We start from the raw sequence: 13,011 nt of genomic DNA, 5'->3' as shown, positions 1-13,011 counted from the left end.
ATAGTATAGGCTAAAACTTAGGCATCCACTGTGATGCCATAAATGCTTTTAAAATTCTGTTGAAAACTCACTATCTTCTCAGAACTTGCTTAATAAACTCTCTCAGTGTTGTTTAAGAACACACACATACACAAACAGGGATGCACACACCCACACATACACACACATTTCTCTCCACTATTTACTTTTCTTAAATAATTTAAACAGTGATAAGCCAACTAGTAACTATATATATATAATAAGTTTTACTATATCTTTAAAGTGTCAGATGCAATGTTTCATTCCAAAATAAGTATGTCAGCAGGAAGTTTACACTGGAAGCAAAATATATTTATTTATTTATTTAATACATCTATTATAGACTACAGTTACTTTGACAATTAAAAGAATAGATAGTGAATTTCCATGTAGCAATTATTTTTTAAGGTTTTCTTTACCTGCTTGGAACCAGCAAATATTCTTCTCCTATTGGCAAAGCAATCTGGAATTTTTCTAGGAGCTTAAAGTACTGTGACATGTAGTTCTTTGGAAATCTCCTTTTCTTCGAAAGAAATTTTTCCACGTCTCTACGTGAAATAATTCCCTTAGGGTGTTTTGGACAACCTTCCACTTTCACTGTCAAAATCTGAAAGATTGAGTCATAAATAATCACTAGAATTTGTTTTCTGAAATGTTGCAAATTTAAAGCATTTTAGGTCTCTTTGCTCAGTGAAAGTAGTCAGAAAGATTTTAATGTTTTCAAGTGCAACAAAGTACCTAATTTCTCTAGCAACTATGTGGCCTAGAAGCCCAGAGGGGCATTCACTCTCAAAAAAAAAAAAAAAAAAAAAAATTGTTAAATTAAGGGAGTTAATTCAGATCGGAAATCATTGAACTTCTCTGGAACCAATGAACATCAATATTTCCCTAGCTTCAGTGAAAAGATCAATCCAATACTTCACTTCTGTTTTGCAGTCTCATCAATAATACATTCCCAGGAAAATGATCTTCCAGACAATTATCAATACAGGTTTGAAATAGAAATATTACTTCACATGTATATACTAGGAGAGGGTTTCCATGAATAGGAAGACAGATGGTGTAGTAGAGTTTCATGATTCTCAAAGTAACTACTGCATTTTGATGGATTCTACTTGCAGTGTCTGGGTCAGTAGGTCTGGGATGAGGTTTGAGAATCGGCTTTTTTAGCGAGCAACCCTGATGATTCTAACACAGAGATCATACTTTGAGCTTTGATCATTGTCATGGCAGTTAAAACTCAGAACCCAGATTCAAATCCAGGCTCTGTTACTAGCTGTGTCACCCTGGGAAAGGTATTTGATTTCTTTAATGCACAGCTTTCTTCTCTGTAAAATGAGATACTAAAAGTGATAGTCTTAGATTGCCCTGAGAATGAAATAACACATGCAAAGCACGCAAAGTACATATGACAAATTTTAGCATATTTATCTATACATTCCAATTTATTTTGCTTTACAAATTCACTTTAAAAAGAGGTTTGTATTTAATTTTCTTTGGTAGATCTATAATGTTCAAGGAATACTTTAACAGAAGCAAACATTATTTATGCTATAATGTAGTTGAGTGAAATACCAGATTATAAAGTCCTTAGGCCCAAGGACTTGTCTTACCCATCTCTATATTTCTATTTTGTTTGCACAGTATTTATTGAATCAATGAATGCATGATTGATTGTACATATTGGTATTTAATGACAGTGTGCAATGGGCCTATAAATAATAAAAACTGTTGTTTAAGACTTATCCCATGTTGTGTACTTTATAGCAATTCCGGATTGCTGTTACAATTCAGGTGGTAAAGAGAATTGTTTGCTCTTTTAGTGTTTTTTAAGTGCTAAGACCTTTTTTTGACAACTCATCTGCAACTATACTTCATATTTTCTTCGTAGCACCCACTCAACATATTATATGTTTATTTATTACTTATTTTCTCTCATTTGAATATTAGCCCTATGAATGTAAGGCCCTGGAGTCAAACAACTTGGTTTGAAATTCTAACTCTACCTCTTCCTGAATGTGTACCATTGGGTAAATTATTCAACCTCTCTGTCAATCAGTTTCTTCATCTGTATCACAGGGGTTAATAAAATATCATTTGGAAGGGTTGCTGTGAGAATTACATGAGATAATCTTTGAAAAGCACATATTAACCTCATGGGTGTTAGCCATTATTATCTAGTTATTCTAATTTATTTTACTAAGATACATTTATTTTTTAAAGAGTTTGTGCTTGATTTTCCTAGTGGATCTATAGCATGCTACTACTATTTACAGCAGCAGTTTCCAAAGATGGACACATCATTTCTATCCCTATACACAGGTGCTATCCATATGGAGTCTATTTCCCTTCCCCTTTATTCTGAGGTAGGTTTGTGGCTACTCTGGTTACTAGAATGTAGCAGAATTAATATTTTTGCTAGTTCTCAGCCTAGCCTTTAAGAGGACAGAAAAGTTCTGCTTCATTTCTCTTGGTAACCAGCCACCATGAAAGATGTCCAATTACTCTGTAATCACCACGCCACGAGGAAGCCCAACCTAGCCATATGATAGGCCACATGGAGAAGCACCAATACTCCAAAAACGTGCACATACCTTTCTTGCACTTTCCAGCTCAGTTTAATGAATGAAGCCAAGTGAATGACCCTTGCCAATACCATGTGGAGCAGAACCACGCAGCTGAGCCCAGTCAAGCCACAGAAGAATGAGAAATGATAAATTGTTCACATTTTAAGCCTCCAAGTTTTGAAGGGGTTTGTTACGTAAGAATAAAATCTGCAACATTATCTTGACTTCATCATCTTTAAAAGAGCTCCTCACATTCCTTCAACCTAACAACCTGAATAGCTAACTGATGCCTTATTCAAGGACAGAGAAATTCCAAATTCCTTTGTATTTCTCCCATGTATTTTTATCAAGGTTAAATTGCCATATAAGCTTTTTAATGTTCCACCTGATGAATTCAATAGGTCTCTTTCATATCTCTTTTATCATACAGTTAAAGGAGTCTTGTAAGCTTCTCCCTGCCTTAATGGTACCTTTTAAAAATAAGTTTAGTGACCTTACAGCTCGGGGCACATAGAGTGGGTGGGCGCATTAGAGCTTCTGCACCATGAAATTATTCATGCCCTTGCCTTGATTCATGAAGGTGAATACTCTTATTTATTTTTGCTAATAGCTGTCTGACAAGTTGCTCTTGGTTTCACTTGATTATTTAAGAGCTTTCATTTCCTTTAAACCTTAGTGAGAAAATGACATTATATTTCAATTTATTTGCATAAATAAAAATGATAGTACTTCTTTTTTAGGTTAATAAGAAATTTAAATTATCACCGGGCACGGTGGCTCAAGCCTGTAATCCCAGCACTTTGGGAGGCCGAGACGCGCGGATCACGAGGTCAGGAGATCGAGACCATCCTGGCTAACACGGTGAAACCCCGTCTCTACTAAAAAATACAAAAAACTAGCTGGGCGAGGTGGCGGGCGTCTGTAGTCCCAGCTACTCGGGAGGCTGAGGCAGGAGAATGGCGTAAACCCGGGAGGCGGAGCTTGCAGTGAGTTGAGGTGCAGCCACTGCACTCCAGCCTGGGCGACAGAGCGAGACTGTGTCTCAAAAAAAAAAAAAAAGAAATTTAAATTATCATTTTATTGACATTTTAAATCTGTCTTTCAAAGTAACTTTGAGTGGCTCAAATTAACTTAATTTTTACTTAAGTTATCATATTTATAACTATGCTAATGAGAAGAACTTTCATGGATTTTCAACTTAATTACTCCACAAAATCTTTAGGAATTTTATTGCAGTCACAGTGAAAATCTGCTTAAAAGGGGGATTCTGATGCAAACTTCTTCATTATTCTACAGTACAAGATATGCCCACCCTAATGTTCACATGTGTGCGATTTCAAGTGTTCCATAGTGACATGGAAACACATCACTTTAGGGAGCAACTATGGCGTTTCCTTGACTATACAGAGTTGAGTTACCTCCTGATAGCTACCATGCGCCAACTAGGACAACAAAATTGCTGGATATATTTAAAACTTCCTTTGCTGTACAGGATGCAGCTACCTACACATCTTTTTTATTTGTGCCCATAAATGACACACTTTCCAAAACTACATACCTCTTTATAGTTCTGAATTTTTAAAAATTTCCTAATTAACATTCTTTAAATTGCCAAATAGATCCAGTATAAAATTAGCTAACATTTACCCCTCACTTACACTGAACTAGGGAGGCAATATAGAAGAAAACTGTTATTTTCCTTATTTAAAAAATAAGTAAACAAAGGCTTAATGCATTAAGAAATTTCACAGAACTAATAATTAATACAAGAGACTGAAGCATCGGTCAAGGTGATGCTCAAGTAAGTGCTCTGGGTCACATTACTGTCTCCATTATCGTTTAATAATTGAGTAAAATCACACGTTCCATGACATATGTGCAGAAGGTTGAAAGTCTAATTTAAAAATACCTACCAAAATAGCAATAACTAGCACACTGCAAACAATCACTGACTGCAATGTTTCAATATGCTCTCGAGTTCATGGTACTGGATTTAGCCTCGACTGAGTTCTCTCTTCACAATAGCTTCCTTTTTTCCTTAGATGGAATTTAGGAACAATTATTCAAGACTGTCTGAGTGAATTTAATTACCTTTATGGTTTAATTGGAAGAGATATTTCTAATATAAAAATATATAATAATTTTAGGGACTCGGGCAGCCACATGCAAAACTATAAATTTTACTCATCAACAAATCAGAAGCTTAATGTTTCTCAACTAGGGTCATTTTCACATTCTCCAAGCAATATTTAGCAATGTCTGGATACATTTTTGCTTGTCACAGCTAGAGGATATTACTTACATCTAGAATATAAAGGCCAAAAATGCTGCCAACATGCTACAATGTGCAACAAAGAATTATCTGGCCCAAAATGTCATCATGCTGGCGTTGAAAAGCCCTGAGGTAGTATGCTTTGCTCAAATGGTCTTTTATGTCAAAGCTACAGAGATGGTTTATTGTAACTAATTAAACTCACTGGTAATGGATTATCATTCGGAGAAAAAACCATTTTCCATGTGAAATATAAGAAAAAAAACAGCTATAACCAACGCCATCCAAAGTTTTCAAAATCGTAAGCATGTAAAGTTCAGATCATTTCGCTTAAGTCAAAACTCCCCTCCATGTTATCTAGACAGAGGTTTCACAGGCTCAGCAACCCAATTTTCTTCTATGTGTTTACCCCAAGGATTTCCATAAAGCCTTCGTTCAATTGACTATTTCAGTAACCAAACCAATGACCTCATCAGGATCTAGTAAAGCAGCATGGGACAGAGTGATACAAACATCTGTATGTGGCTTGAAAACCAAGTCATGGAAGTGAACTCAAGACATCTTTCCTTCTTCCATGAAGCTCTTCAAGTAGTCTTCTATGTGAAATGTTCCACAGTCTTCTAAATTCACAAAAGTTTTTGCCTTAACTAAACCCAAACTCTAAAATGCTCAATGCTCTGGGCGCCATCTGTTCTATGCTTTGACCATAACCCCCATGCCACAAAAATAAAAGACACCAACCTGTGCCATGATTTTACAAAGCCATTTGGGTTCCACAAAATACAAGTCACTTAACTGCAGTGCTGGGTCTTGAAAATGAAGAAGGACTCCTGTAGTAAAAATTCATCAAACAGTGAAACATGGAATGTAGAACAAATATCAAGGGGCTTTAGAAAGAATCTAGTCCAACTTCCTCATTTTACAGGTAAAGAAATTTCAGCATACCTAGTGGCAGAGCTGGGACTAGAAGCTGTGCATCGTATGGTCTAAAGTCCCAATAGAGTATTTTTAAACTACATAAAACAATCATATATAAACATATTCGAGACACTGACATGCATTACAAAGCATATTTCATGCATACATAGAAATTCATAATTTTCTGTTTTGCTTGCTGAATAAACACTACAAAGACATGTTTTATTTTCAAATACAGATAAGAAACACAGCATATTTCAGCATACCTTAAGAACAATGGGGAAAAGGAACAGATCATAAACCACGGAAAGCTATTTTTTACACAACAGAATCTAGGGATCAAAAGCAGCTTCCCAGTCACTTACTCTAGTACTATCAAACAACTCACACATTTCTGGCAAAGTAATATGATCAAATACACAATCAGCACTGAAGGTGGTTTGAGAATTTTCATCTTTGAGATCAATATTTGATGGAAGAGAGCTAGATCTTCCATTCAGCAGCTGCATCATCTCAGGGAGCCATTGATTCTCAAAGCGTCCCAGTTAGACCATTCCAACAATAATTCCCCTTTGCAATATAAAAATAAGTTTCACATGCACTAAACTCATTTGACATTATGGAAGGATATGGCTGTGCTCCGGGTTCCACAGCTCCTGAATAGCACAAGTAAGTTCTAGAACCCAAATATTTTAACTCCCACTCAGGGAATCTTTCCACTACTTTACTCCTAGGTGATTTCTAAATTTGTTTTCTTACAACACGATACATGATTTGTCATCCACACACATGATGATCCTCCAGAAAGAAAAAAATCAGTGGCCTATTAAAGAACTGTATGGATATTCTCTCATCTTTGAATGTAAATTCTATACAAGATTCAGAAACACTTTTATAAGTTATTACAGCTGAGCTTTGAAAATAAGGAAAGAAACACACAAACCTGATTCATTTAGAAAGTGAACTGCGTGAGGAAGCTCATTTTCATCTAACTGCAACTGATTTTCTCTCACTAGTTGTAATAATCGTTTCTGGTCAATTACAGGAAATTCAATTGGCACATTTTTACGCTCCGATAAAATGATTTTCTCAAGTTCTACATAGCAGTCTGGAATCAGCTGTCCAACAACAGGCTGATCTCGGATCTATGAAATTACAAATGACAAGCCGTAAAAATCTATTTTATTCGTGTATTTGTCAAATGGTTGGCAAATTCAGTGCTAACAGTTTTTACAGAAACAGATATGTTATTCAGAAGTACATTTTTAAATAAAATCAAAATATAATAAAAAGCTCTTTAGATTGTAAGGAATAAGTACAATGAAATCAAAATAGGAAAACTGTTGATCCAGAGACAAATTAGGAAATACCAAATAAAATAGTATGGAAATGTTTATCTCGCTATCCAGAAATTCCATGGCAAAAAACAAGATAAATCACTAACCATAAGAAAGACTTTTTATATCTTAAGACATTAAACTTAATGTGAAACAGACACGCTAGCATAAGATATCAGTACAAATTACAAGAGCTTTTGGATATTACATTTTAAATATTCAAGGTAAAATATTAAATTTTGTGCTTGTTATTTGTAAAATGTTACATTGATGGGATGTATATATCAACAGTGAAACCTAGAGACATAAGATCCCACTCAAGCTGTGTTTTTCATGGAACCTTGAATTTGGGAAAATGAGAAATCATCTAAACACCAGTGATTCTGCTAGGGGAGGATGATCATTGTTCTGTTGCTTTTAGAACCTAATCACTGTCTACAAAATGAGAAATACATTAAAAAAAGATTTTTTAAAGAATGGGCTTAAGAGAATAGTTTCTATAATAAAAGTATCTTCCAAACATTTTTTAAAATATAATTTTAAATAGAAAAGCAACTCTTAATAATATCCGCAATGCCTTTAAAAAGCACCAGATGGCAAACTCTCCCTATTTCTGGATCTATGGAAGTTACATATTCTTTTCATCTGAAAATAAGAAACAGAATTTCTCCTTAAATTCTTACACTTACTACAAATAGAAATTCAGCATACATAGACAAAAAATTAACTTGGTCTTTTTCATTTGTGACTAAAACCTTAAGGAGACTACCATAACCATTACTTCTGTATTTACCTGCGAATGGTTACTTAAGAGACTGTTTTCGTGTATCTTTTGACCCAGACAATTGGAGATAATTTCACTAATCTCCACTTTTCATGTTCCCTCTCAGAGTCGTTCACAAACTAAGATGAAATGGAACTTCAGATTGAGGTTTATGTTTTAATCCAAGGAGGGAAACCTCCATACAAAAGTAAACAAGAGTTCTCAAAGAAAGCAAATCAAGTAGAAACGGGATGAGTTTTAGGGGACTAGGTCTCAAAGCCTAAAGGGATGCCTGCTCTGCTAATGGGCTGAACAAGATTAAAAGGAGTATTGTCGGCATTGAACTCTGTATTGTCCTGCTTCTCCTTTCAGCATGATTATCAGTTTACTGACAGGCTGAGTCAAAAAAATAAAACTTAAAGTGTCTGCACAGGCACATGTTAATAAGGTTGAGACAGAAAAAGATTAGAGAAGAGCTAAGATCAAAGGGAAAGATGAAAAATAAATGAGAGGACAAAAAAAGATCTCTAATAGATTAAAAGCTGCTCTTTGAATTCAGGTTGAAGCACCTCAGGGAAGAAAGAATTTTCAAGTTCTGGCAGGCCCACAGGCCCTGGGTCCTCTGAAAGAGTCACTCTTCTACAAAGCAGAGTCACTCTTCTACAAAGCAATCAAATGAGTTTTCAAACCATTATGCCAGAATGCTGGTATTTCTCAAAGCATTTGTTTTACTTCCTTGTAAAAAGTTGTCTTCAAAGTCGATTTACAAGTCCCAAAAGGAAAACTGGTCTGATTTATTGGTAATGTTATCTATTAGACAAAAGCAGTATTAATACAGCTTAATGAACCATCTTATCTGTGACTTTGCATCAACTAAATTCAGGCCTTTTCAAAACAAACTCGTCCTTCAACAAGTCTTTTTAAAGATATGATACATTCTCTGACAGCAATGATGAAAAGGGAAACTATCAAAATATTCTCAGTAACAACAAAGTTTTTGAAGTATGGGTATAGTCTCAGAAAAAAAAAAAAAACCTCGATTAAGAGATTAACTGGATGAATAAATTTTGTGTATTTGTTTTTCTTTAAGTCATATTACTTTCTAATTACATGTCCAACAAGAGAATAGGAAAATCTACAAATAAATAATGTCATTTTTACATGACATTACCATCTATCATCAATAAAACCTTTTAATAACTATAATAAATGTGTGCTGAAGGACACGAACATACAAATTCTCTCCCTGGACACCGCAAAAGCCATCACTTTTACAAATGGCTCATTAGGTTTTGCAGAGAAGCACACATAATCTATATAAAAGGAACAGAAGTAAGCTAACTGGCCAACGCGGAGTTATAACCAAGGTGACCATATAATTTATCATCCAAATTGGAATGCTTTTGAGAATATAGTGGGACACTATTAATAATTATGCTGGGACTGCCCAGGCGAAATAGGACTCTATTTATCAGCCAGGATCTTGATCATTAGTGCTAATGAGCTAAGCCAAGAGGGACTAAGTGAAATTCATCATTATGTTTGTCATATGGAACTATCAAGGGTATTTTTCAGTACAGTTTACACCACACTCCCTGTAGAACCCAGTGAATATTTCTTTTTCCTGCAAGTATTAAAAAAGAGTGTTCTCTCGCTCAAGCCTGTAATCCCAGCACTTTGGGAGGCCGAGACGGGCGGATCACGAGATGGAGACCATCCTGGCGAACACGGTGAAACCCCGTCTCTACTAAAAAAAATACAAAAAACTAGCCGGGCGAGGTGGCGGGCGCCTGTAGTCCCAGCTACTCGGGAGGCTGAGGCAGGAGAATGGCGTAAACCCGGGAGGAGCTTGCAGTGAGCTGAGATCCGGCCACTGCGCTCCAGCCTGGGCCATAGAGCGCAACTCCGTCTCAAAAAAAAAAAAAAAAAAAAAGAGTGTTCTCTCTGATAACTGATTTATTTATGCTTTATAAAGATTTGGCTTACCAGAAGAGAATTTTAAACATTTAAAACACAATTCCTAAAATAAAAGGCCCATTTTGTATGAACTAAATAATTAGTGAGATACTGCTGAAAACCAAGTCAGTGGTCTTCATGACTAAATAAAACAGTTGCCTCACAATACAGAGGGGAAAAAAATTGGAATGGGAATCACCGTGACAAAATATATGAAGGAGTGGCACAAAGGATCAAGATGTCCATAAAACAGGAATTCCAAATGAAAGGAAGAAATGGAAAAATAACAGTCAAAGAATAATAGAAGAAAGATGATCCCAAGACCTCAGTATTCACCTTTACCCTTGGACTGAACCACCACTACAAGAAGTTGGATGAGAAAAGACATCAAAAACGTTTTCTCAGATTCTCTCTCAGAAACATTTTCTCAGTATCCCAGAAATGTTCTCTTAGTTTCTCTCAGGGTCCTCTAATTATTTTTTATTCCCATTTCTATGAATTAGAAATGAAGTCTAGTATAAATAATTTTAAAATGAAAAAGACTTTAATAATGCTAACAGCAATGGAGAAAGAAACCCCACAATTTTAAGTGAGTTGCTCACTTCTCAAAATTTCTGACATTTCTAGGCAGTTACATAACATGAGAATTAATAAATTACATTTCTCTACCAGCCTACCATGTTACCTTGAAATTAAGGCTCTCGTTTATGATGGTTTTCCGAAGTTTTGCCAAAGCATCAGATTCCTCGGTGGCATTCACAAAGTGGTAATCTCGTATAGCAGGGAACCCTCGCTTATTCAGGAGTTCCTTGGTGATTTTACTTATGCAGGCTTTGCGCTGCTTCTCATCAGAAACATCCAAATGTGTGCCAACGAGAATCACAGGGGAAGAAGAAGCGCGAGCCTGGAGGGAAAGACACAAAACCCTCTTGTGTTTGCTTTCAAATTGGGCCTGCTCACATTCCTGTTGATATTTGCTTTCCGTGACATTCACTTGACTGGAAAAGAGAAACTAACAGACTTAAGAAGAAAAGAACAACTGTCCTTTTTTCCTTAAACCTAAGAAAACAACGTAACCTAGACATTTTAAAAAATCATTTTTAGGCCTTTCTTAATCCAATTTTTATCCCTTTTAGGTAGCCTATATAATGGTAGTAGCATAGTTTTCCTTTCTCATCTTCATGCCTTAAAATGAGTTGTCCACTCCTAAATAAAATAAGCATTTCATAAACCCACAAATTATATCAAATTAACGTCATATCACGTATATTTTCTCCTCCTTATCTGTGAATTTAATCTTCTAAATTCATCTTAATGTCATTCAATTTGGAGTCTACAATGAAAGAATAAAAGCCATTCAAGCAAGTATGACTGCCACTGTAATATTTGCTCATGTTGGCTAGCTGTAAAAAAGTTAATAAAAGAAACATTTAAAAACACCCAAATTACAAAACAAGCATGTATGCAGCCAAATTACATGGTCAAATATCCTGAAACAAGCCTTTTTAAGGACTTTACTCACAGAAGAGCTCATTGCAGCATCATGCAAGCAGCATTTTAGTCTCAATTCTTAAAAGCCATAGTGTTTGAAAGCATAGCTGACAAGACAACAAAGGAAAAGATACAAAAGCAACAAAAGGGAGATTCCAGATATAACAGCATAATAATCTGGGACCACTTAAAGGATACAATCTGAAGGATTTGACACTAAATGGACCCTGAGTACGAAGTTTATGATATATATAGATTGCTTTTCTTTAATATAGTTTATTTTAAATTAGAAAAATTTAGATTTCATTTAAGAAATAATATGATTTAAAAAAACAGTTGAACATATATATTTTCAAGTTTTACAGCATAAAAGAATTTCGGGTTGCCAATAACATTCACCAATATGGAACATACCATTTTCATGTTATGATTTAATTACTCTGAAAGTTTCCCAACTCAAAACTTTAGTGCTTCTTTTAAGAAAGTATTTAAAGAGACTGAAGCAACTGTTTGCCCAAAATAAATTAACGTACACACACACACACACACACACACACATTATTTTCTATTTTCAAAAGATCAGAATAAATCACCTTTATATTGAAGAGCCAAGGCTTCATGGCATCAACTTCAGCCTGTCCTTTGCTGAGGTCATAGACAGCAAGGTACAATGCTCGCTGCGTTATAAAATGAGGATGAGTACTATAGAATTCCTCACGACCTAAATAAAGATTAGAGACAAATTTTTTAAATCTTTCAAACAACAGGCAAGAACCCTTTTTAAAAAAATATCTGGGGGGAATAATACTATTTATTATTTAGCATACTAATAAGAGAAAAACAACAGATAATGTTTAGAGAACTATTCTGGGTTTTTACAAGGGATTGACCACTTTTAGCATATATGGCACCAACCGATCAAAATACCTAGCACCGTATTGTTATCAACATATCCTTCCATGTTCCTCTCCATTCTGGAGGCAAGGGTAAAATTAGGAGATGTAAAGGGCTTTGGAATAATTCCATACAGTCTACCAGGTTTCTGGATATTAGAACAGAAAGTTCAGTTTTTGAATCCCTGTTCAAAACAAATGGTAAAAGTGAGTTTTAAAATTCTATAGAAAGAAATACCTGCAAAATCCCACACATTCAGAACGAGATCTCTCTTTCTTTTGCCTCTTATTTGGATAGGCCAGTCTTTCACATCTATGCCAACTGTGGCACTTTGCATTCCAAGATCTGATTTCTTGGTTTTCATTAATTGCTGCAATAAGGTGGTTTTACCACTCCCAGTATTTCCAACAATCATAAGTTTCATTCGGTTATAGGGCACAGCCTTTTTTAACCGCTGTTGAAGAAACCTAGTATTTGAAATATAAAAATAAAATAATAAACTGTTGAAAAGTACACTTAAGATTTAGGTGAGTTCTTTTGCATGTCACACTATTCTAAACTATAATATCCAAAAGATTGCATAGCTCATATAATTAATAATGTACATGTCTTTCAGAGTACTGTTAATGCATATATTTTGCTAGAGATTTTAGTGTGGTTGATAATGTTTGGTAAAATCACCAAAGAAAACATGGTACACTATCACCAGAAATAATCAAAAGGCCAAAATACATTTGCAATACTAATTAGAATACATTATGCAATATATATACATCTATATGTACACACATATAC

The 13,011-nt window shown here is 35.0% G+C and overlaps 1 protein-coding gene across 1 annotated transcript in view; it reads right to left on the bottom strand.

The window, feature by feature from the left end:
• LRRK2 (leucine rich repeat kinase 2) overlaps positions 1-13,011 on the bottom strand; it is a 146,806-nt gene that overhangs the window by 54,934 nt on the left and 78,861 nt on the right. The window contains exons 29-34 of the mRNA XM_023182780.2: positions 12,454-12,683; positions 11,916-12,043; positions 10,517-10,735; positions 6,719-6,920; positions 5,599-5,687; positions 438-625 (exon numbers count right to left, since the gene is read on the bottom strand). Of these exons, the coding sequence (XP_023038548.1) occupies positions 438-625; positions 5,599-5,687; positions 6,719-6,920; positions 10,517-10,735; positions 11,916-12,043; positions 12,454-12,683 (1,056 nt within the window). The remainder of the gene's footprint in view (positions 1-437; positions 626-5,598; positions 5,688-6,718; positions 6,921-10,516; positions 10,736-11,915; positions 12,044-12,453; positions 12,684-13,011) is intronic.

The sequence above is a fragment of the Piliocolobus tephrosceles genome, chromosome 10 (genome assembly GCF_002776525.5).
Source record: "Piliocolobus tephrosceles isolate RC106 chromosome 10, ASM277652v3, whole genome shotgun sequence".
NCBI lineage: Eukaryota > Metazoa > Chordata > Mammalia > Primates > Cercopithecidae > Piliocolobus > Piliocolobus tephrosceles.
This window is presented reverse-complemented; position numbering and strand designations above follow the sequence as displayed.